This window comes from Oncorhynchus gorbuscha, unplaced genomic scaffold, assembly GCF_021184085.1.
Source record: "Oncorhynchus gorbuscha isolate QuinsamMale2020 ecotype Even-year unplaced genomic scaffold, OgorEven_v1.0 Un_scaffold_12282, whole genome shotgun sequence".
NCBI lineage: Eukaryota > Metazoa > Chordata > Actinopteri > Salmoniformes > Salmonidae > Oncorhynchus > Oncorhynchus gorbuscha.
Genome location: NW_025754670.1, coordinates 1 through 8,789, shown reverse-complemented (window position 1 = coordinate 8,789; position 8,789 = coordinate 1). Strand labels below are relative to the sequence as shown.

Sequence of the window (8,789 nt, the reverse complement as noted above, 5' to 3'; positions counted from 1 at the left end):
CTAATGATTACACCCTAGATCAGCTAGATCACATATGTCAGAGTCAAGGCCCGCGGGCCACATCCGGCCCGCGAGAAGGTTTTACGGCCCCTGGGATGATCTTGATTTATTATTAGAACCGGCCCGCAGACCGCAGCAAGCCGGCAGCCCGCAGATCTTTTACACGCACCAATACTACATTTCCCACAATGCAACGGTGACGCACCGAGCAGTAGGCTGCTTCATTTCAATATTTATTGGCACAGCAGTTGTCAGCATCACAGTAAAATTAACTTTCAGATACCCATCAAAAATGGCAAAACGGAAGGTGGACACTGAGAACCGGGGTTTCAAACAAGGTGGGAGTGTGTCTTCTGTGTGGAGGAAAGTGTGGCGGTACTGAAAGAGTATAATCTGAGACGACATTATGAAACGAAACACGCGGACAAAAACAAGAATATGGACATGGAACAAAGGCTACAAAAGGCAGAGGAATTAAAACGAGGCCTCAAATCTCGACAGGCTCTGTTCAAAAAGCCAAATCACAAGGCCAGGCTGCTGTCAAGGCCAGTTTTATTTTGGCAGAAGAGATCGCTAAATCAGCCCGGCCATTTACGGAGGGGATTTCATCAAAAACTGCATGATTAAAGTTTGTGACGAAGTTTGCCCAGAAAAAAGGCAACTCTTTTTAAATGTGAGTCTGAGCAGAAACACCATTGCCGAGAGAGTAGACCAGTTGTCCATCAATCTAAAAGAGCAGCTTGTGAAAAAGGGAAAAGATTTCATTGCATATTCCTTGGCTGTGGATGAGAGCACCGACATTTCTGACATTGCCCAGTTGTCAATTTTCATCCGCGGAGTGGACTCCAGCCTAAGCGTGACAGAGGAGTTTTTGGCTTTACGTCCTATGCATGGCACAACTACGGGGCATGATTTGTATGAAGAGGTGTCAAGATGTGTAAATGAGATGGAGCTGCCTTGGGAAAAACTCGTGGGTTTGACAACCGACGGAGCACCTGCGATGTGTGGACACAGGAGCGGACTGGTGGAGAAGATACGGGAAAAGATGCAAGAGGAAAACGCGACAGGTGAGCTGACAGCTTATCATTGTATCATACACCAGGAAGCGTTGTGCGGTAAAGCCTTGAAAATGGAGCATGTAATGAGCATCATCACGCGCACAGTTAACTTTATCAGAGCCAAAGGTTTGAATCACCGCCAGTTCAAGGCATTTCTGACGGAGTTAGAAACGGAGCATGGTGATTTGCCTTATCACACAGAGGTGCGATGGCTAAGCCAGGGAAAGGTGCTTCAAAGATGTTTCGAGCTTCGTGGAGGAGATTTGTCTGTTCTTGGACAGCAAAGGGAAAGACACAACACAACTCCGAGACGAAATGTTTCTGTGTGAAATGGCTTTTCTGTGTGACATTACGAGTCATCTGAATGCAATGAACTTGCAGCTGCAGGGTCGGGATCGTGTCATCTCTGATATGTACAGTACAGTGAAGGCATTTAAAACCAAACTGACTCTGTGGGAGACGCAGATGCGGAAAGAAAATTTGAGCCACTTTCCCAGCTGCCAGACCATGAAAGAGAAGCTCTCTACCAGTGCGTTCCCGAGCGCACAGTTGGCTGATAAAATAGGTATGCTTGCCGCTGACTTTCGACGCCGATTTGCTGACTTTGAAGCACAAAAAAGCAGGTTGGAACTGCTCGGTAACCCATTTGCTGTTGACGTGGAAAGCTCACCACCAAACCTCCAAATGGAGTTGATTGACCTCCAATGCAATGATGCACTGAGGGCAAAATATGCGGCAGTGGGTGCCAAGTGGAGCCGCCCGTTTCTCTCCCGACACAATGCCCAGCTGGGCATCCAGGCTGCCCAAAACGTTGTCTATGTTGCAGCACATACCTGTGTGAACAACTGTTTTCTTTGATGAACTTGAACAAAACATCACACAGAAGTCGACTTACTGCTGAACACTCCACTCAATTCTGAGGATTTCCTCAGCTCAGAGCCTTACCCCGAACATTGATGAACTTGTGGAAAAGATGGGACACCACCAAGTATCACCCTCAACCTCAAACAAGTGAACATTACTGTGCAATCACATATTTAGAGTTTACTCAGTTCAAGTTTAAAAGTTAAAGTTTAATATTTGTTTTCACTGCATGTTACTTCTCCTTAAACAAAGTGTTGTTTTTGATTAATAGATTTTTGCACTTTATTTTATTGTATTTCAATCCAATTATATTTTAAAAATATTTCAGTTGAGTGGATGATAGAAAAATTGCTATTGTTTTTTTCTTTGAAGTAAATTTAGCCCACTTTTGCTAAAATAGAAAATATAGGCTACTGATGGTGCCTTGAATACCGGTTTCTTTCATTTAATGTTCATGTTATGGGGATTTTTATATAAAGGAAATTTGTCTTTTGTGTCTGTTGAAAATTAAAGATTACTGACAGAGCCATAAGAAAATATTGCTTTATTTATCTGATCATATTGGAATATATTTGTTAGGTTTTCAGTAGGTTCAATTAGGTTCACTAGACTATATGCGTCATTTAAAAAATTTTCAATGAACATTCGAACAGTCCGGCCCTCGGCTTGTAGCTAAATTTTTTATTTGGCCCTCCGTCCATTTGACTTTGACACCCCTGAGCTAGATGCAGGCAAGAGTGTGCAAGGCGAAATTAAATGTGTTACTGTCTGTCAATGTGTCACTGTTTCCTCAAATCGTTCTTTCGACCTGTGTGCACTTACGTTGTAAACTTTCATTCATAGGCTATGTTACAGCAAACTCATGATGGATATAGGGAAACTTTGAGTATCATGTAGTAGTCTAAATCTATCGATGTTACATTGAACTTGGTGAATGTAATATGAATGACAGTCATCTAATATGCTGTAATAGAAATAAAGCCATGCTTCTAAAAATAAAAAAAATCATACTCCCTCATCTTGAACGTCACCGACTGCCACTGTTGTGGGGGAGTCTGTAGCCTACCTTGCACTGTGAGAGCAAAGTCCTTCTGAGTCTGTCCCTCCCTGTTCTTGGCCACACAGGTGTAGGTTCCAGCGTGAGAGAGGGTCAGAGGACCCAGCTCCAGCCTGTTGCCTCGTACCGACCACTGCCACTGCAGACTGCTCTCTGGGAAAGAAATAACCACACAGGTCAGGCTAAACCAGCAGCTGGAGGTCTCATTCATTCAAATACATTAATACACGTGTCAAAATGTGATCTTGTCAAAACTGAACTTTTCACAGTTAATTTATAAAACTACAGCTTCTTACCAATAGGGATGCCATCCTTCAGCCATGTTATACTGGGTACTGGGACCCCTGTAGGCTCACACAGCAAGGTGACATGGGAGTCCAGGTTTTGGGTGAGGGACTCATGAAGAGGCCCATCCAGGACAGGGGGTACTAAGGAGAAAAGAATATAAACAATGGTATTCATTATACTGTGACATCTGATATGCCAGTATTACCATATGTAAGACACAGATCTAATGGAAGTTACATGGGAGGCAAGTCTCACCATGAACAGTCAAGCGGAATGTCCTGTCCACTTGTCCAGCCACATTGGACACCTTGCAGATGTACATTCCACCATCAGCCACCTGGACCATGAACCATAGTCAGCATGAAACAGAAAACAGTGTTTCATTTTGATGCTTAAAACAGGGTTAATCTCACGCCCTTAGTTATCAGTGCTAACTCTTCTAAAGCAGTTAGGACAGCACCAACTGAAGGTGATGACAGTGTGTTTACCTGCACTCCTATGATCTCCAGCTGATGCTGCTCCACTTTCAGTCCAGTCCTAGCTGCCAGCTGCAGCCCGTTCCTGTACCATGTGACCTCAGGTGTCGGAATGCCCCGAGCTTCACAACGCAGAGTGACAGATGACCCCACCTGAGGGGTCAGGACCTCTGACTCAGAGTCAAGGCGGGGCTTCAGCGTGGGCAGGACTGTAAACCCATAGGAATAAAATAGACAATATTTAAGTGCTAATTAAGATATTGTAGCAAGTGAAGTGTGACACTGATGAGGACAGCACAGTTTCTCACCATAGACACTGAGCAGGATGCTCTTCTGGTCCTGGCCTGCTGAGTTGGTGGCAGTGCACACATACTGTCCCGCATCCTCTAGTCTGGCCCGGGGCAGCTGCAGCATCTGACCTCCTACAGTACAGACAACAATACGTAGTTCAGAAGGCATAGTTCATGTTCAGTGAATTAATCAGAATGACAGTACAGTAAACTAGATGGCAGGTATCAGAGGATGTCAGCAGAGAACAGCAGAAAGACAGTGTACAGTAGACAAATCACAGATAAAAGTAGACAGTAGACAAATCACAGATCAAATTGAATTGCTGTGCGTTTATTGTGTATGGTTGGCCGATTGAGTACACTGGGAGTTATGGAGCGTGTTATGGGCTCTGGGCAGTGTGTTGAGGAGCCAGCTCTGACCTGGCAGGATGTGGATACCCGTGCTGAACTGGAGGACCTGTCCATCTCTGGTCCATGTGATCTCTGGAGGAGGATACGCCTGGACGTCACACAGCATGGACACCATGTGGCCCTTTATCACACTCACCTCCTCCTCCCTGCCAGCTACCATCCTTGGGGGAACTGGAGAGGAACAGGAATACATCAGCTCACACTCAGCTAACACGTGAACACATTCACAGGATATCTCTGTCCTTCCTGTGTGAATTGTAGAAATCAGCTTGATGTGGCATTTGAAGAGATGTTTGCACTTGTGGGCTCCATCTCACCTTGCACAGTCAGACTGAAGAGTTTTTCCACTGCTCCAACCTTGTTCTCAGCCACACAAAGGTAGCTGGCCATGTCTGACACCTGCACACTGAGGATCTGAAAGACAGAATAACATAATATTATAGACCTGCCCCTGAGACAGATGAAATAAGAGAGGGCTGTATATTGAATTAAATCAAATTAGTGACACCAGCGCAGGACGGGGGCCATTCTATTCAAAGGGAAGTCCTAAAACTGTACTAAGCAGTGCAGTGCTTTGGTATACGGGATTCTGACCTGTAGTTGTCTCCCGTCCTCACTGATGCTGTGGTGTTGTCCGGAGGGCAGCGGTGTGCCGTCCCTCAGCCAGGAGATGGCTGGTTCTGGGTGACCCGTCACGTCACAGTGGAGAGCCACGGTACTGTTCACCACTGCTCCTATCTCCTCCATGAACTCATCCAACTGGCCCGTTATCACTGGGGGGACTGGAAAAACAGGACGCCAAAAGAGAAAAACATTCGGAAATGGCGCATCCGTTTTGCAGGTTTAGGCATTAAGGCTTTTGACTGTACGAGGACCATGATTGAATAATAAGTTGACAGAATAACAGGGATATTAACAAAGCGTGCCTACCCAGAACCTCCAGGTCAAAGTGCATGCGGTCCTCCCCTGCCTCGTTCACCGCCTGACATGTATATTTCCCAGCATCCTCCTGCTGGACCCGTGGAATCTGGAGTACCTGCCCACCTAAAGGACAACAACATAACAGAGCATCTTATTGGATCACAGTGGAGCTGATGCTGCAGTAGTGCCATACTGGTCGTTGTACCAGTTTGATATCGTAGAACTAGACCTAGAGGGCATGGTCCCCCTCTCACCTGGCAGCAGTACCACTCCGTCAGCGGTGGAGAGCTTGCGTCCCTCTCTGTACCAGCTGAGATGGGGCGGAGGGATGGCGTTACTCTCACAGGACAGGCTGATGGGATGCCCCAGGACCACCTCCCTTCTCTCTGTCATCTCATCATCTCTAACCCCTCCTGCTCCCTCCTCCTCTTCCTCCTCCTCTCCTCCCAGACCCCAGGCTGCTGCACCGTTACTCCCCCGATGGAAGATGGGAGGAACTGAGAGAGAGAGAGAAACGAATGTTCAGTTAGTTTCACAAGAGTGCAGTGAGATTAGGTTGCATAGTGTGAATTAACTAATTTTGCCAACGGACACTCACCCTGAATAGTGACGTGGAAGTCTCTCTTGTCCTCTCCTGCAATGTTGGTGACCATGCAGGTGTATTGTCCCTCATGGGAGAGCATGGCATTGTCTATGTGAAGAAGGTGACCACTCTCACGGATACCCGTGTGGGAGTTCCTAGTCAACAACTAGAAACAGCAAAAATAAATACATTTTTTTTTCAAATAAGCAGAAATAGACATCTATTGCGTTAAATGAATTTGTGTGAAATGCAGTAGCTAGACAGAAACACAAACCAACCTGTCCATCTTTGAACCACTGGGTCTTGGGTTCAGGGAAGCCTTTAGCCAGACAGGACAGGGTTAATGAGCCATTGATCCGGACTTTCTCATCTCGGCTACCGAAACTCAGAGATGTAGAGTCCCCTTCAATCTGGGGTGGAACTGATCAAATCAAACAGGCTGTCAAATACCTCTCCGGTATTTACGTACATTCAATTCTAATGATGTTAGACTACTGTTCAGTACATACACCAGAATCAACCCTCTCCTTGTCTGGTTCCCTTACCCAGCACACTGAGTGAGTAGTGTTTAAGAGTGGTGCCTGCTGGGTTTGAGGCTCGGCAGGTGTAGAGACCGGCACTGTCGCCCTGTGCTGCCCCCAACCTCAGTGCCTGCCCACCCCGGGTGTAGGTGAGCTGGGCACTGGACACGATGGGCTGGTTGTCCTTCAGCCAGGTGATACTGGGCATGGGAGAACCTTCTACATCACAGGGCAGAACCGTGGGAAACCCAACACCACAGACACCTCTGAGGTCTCACTGGGGCCCATGATGGTGGGGGAGCTGGAAAAACAGGATGGGAGAGGAGGAGCGTGAGAAGAGAGAAAGGTGACATTCTCAGAACATCTGTAGTATAGAAGGTGGTGCTTCAGCGATAAACATTATGTAATTATTTCTGAGATGCAGAAGGAAGCCGAGGTGAGTAAGACATTTAAACGTGTTAACCCTCGCAAGGCTGCAGGCCCCAGACGGCATCCCCAGCCGCGCCCTCAGAGCATGCGCAGACCAGCTGTGCCGGTGTGTTTACGGACATATTCAATCAATCCCTATACCAGTCTGCTGTTCCCACATGCTTCAAGAGGGCCACCATTGTTCCCTGTTCCCAAGAAATCTAAGGTAACTGAGCTAAACGACTACCGACCCGTAGCACTCACTTCCCGTCATCATGAAGTGCTTTGAGAGACTAGTCAAGGACCATATCACCTCCACCCTACCTGACACCCTAGACCCACTCCCAATTCGCTTACCGCCCAAATAGGTCCTGAACGATGCAATCTCAACCACACTGCACACTGCCCTAACCCACCTGGACAAGAGGAATACCTATGTGACAATGCTGTTCATCGACTACAGCTCGGCATTCAACACCATAGTACCCTCCAAGCTCGTCATCAAGCTCGAGACCCTGGGTCTCGACCCGCCCTGCAGCAACTGGGTACTAGACTTCCTGACGGGCCGCCCCAGGTGGTGAGGTAGGCAACAACATCTCTCCCCGCTGATCCTCAACACGGGGCACCACAAGGAGTGCGTTCTGAGCCCTCTCCTGTACTCCCTGTTCACCCACGACTGCGTGGCCACGCACGCCTCCAACTCAATCATCAAGTTTGCGGACGACACAACAGTGGTAGGCTTGATTACCAACAACGACGAGACGACTACAGGGAGGTGAGGGCCCTTGGAGTGTGGTGTCGGAAAATAACCTCACACTCAACGTCAACAAAACTAAGGAGATGATTGTGGACTTCCAGGAAACAGCAGAGGAACACTATCACATCGATGGAACAGTAGTGGAGAGGTAGCAAGTTTAAGTTCCTCGGCATACACATCACAGACAAACTGAATTGGTCCACTCACACTGACAGCGTCGTGAAGAAGAGCGCAGCAGCGCCTCTTCAACCTCAGGAGGCTGAAGAAATTCGGCTTGTCACCAAAAGCACTCACAAACTTCTACAGATGCACAATCGAGAGCATCCTGGCGGGCTGTATCACCGCCTGGTACGGCAACTGCTCCGCCCTCAACCGTAAGGATCTCCAGAGGGTAGTGAGGTCTGCACAACGTATCACCGGGGGCAAACTACCTGCCCTCCAGGACACCTACACCACCCGATGTTACAGGAAGGCCATAAAGATCATCAAGGACATCAACCACCCGAACCACTGCCTGTTCACCCCGCTATCATCCAGAAGGCGAGGTCAGTACAGGTGCATCAAAGCTGGGACCGAGGAGACTGAAAAGCAGCTTCTATCTCAAAACAATCAGACTGTTAAACAGCCACCACTAACATTGAGTGGCTGCTGCCAACACACTGTCATTGACACTGACCCAACTCCAGCCACTTTAATAATGGGAATTGATGGGAAATGATGTAAATATATCACTAGCCACTTTAAACAATGCTACCTTATATAATGTACTTACCCTACATTATTCATCTCATATGCATACCTATATACTGTACTCTACATCATCGACTGCATCCTTATGTAATACATGTATCACTAGCCACTTTAACTATGCCACTTTGTTTACTTTGTCTACATACTCATCTCATATGTATATACTGTACTCGATACTATCTACTGTATGCTGCTCTGTACCATCACTCATTCATATATCCTTATGTACATATTCTTTATCCCCTTACACTGTGTATAAGACAGTAGTTTTGGAATTGTTAGTTAGATTACTTGTTGGTTATCACTGCATTGTCGGAACTAGAAGCACAAGCATTTCGCTACACTCGCATTAACATCTGCTAACCATGTGTATGTGACAAATAAAATTTGATTTGATTTGATTTT

At 46.9% G+C, this 8,789-nt stretch overlaps 1 protein-coding gene across 1 annotated transcript; it reads right to left on the bottom strand.

Annotated features, from left to right (window-relative positions):
• Positions 1–2,988: 2,988 nt before the first annotated feature.
• Positions 2,989–6,693, bottom strand: LOC124030511 (hemicentin-2-like; the record flags this gene model as incomplete). The annotated part of the gene is made up of 13 exons (XM_046341828.1): positions 6,494–6,693; positions 6,227–6,369; positions 5,964–6,114; positions 5,620–5,862; positions 5,375–5,488; positions 5,039–5,226; positions 4,762–4,858; positions 4,454–4,615; positions 4,052–4,165; positions 3,756–3,952; positions 3,523–3,604; positions 3,276–3,407; positions 2,989–3,132 (listed from the first exon to the last, which is right to left on the bottom strand). Coding segments are annotated over exons 1-13 (1,951 nt in total), but the record flags the coding sequence as incomplete, so codon positions are not given.
• Between the last annotated feature and the right edge of the window lie 2,096 nt (positions 6,694–8,789).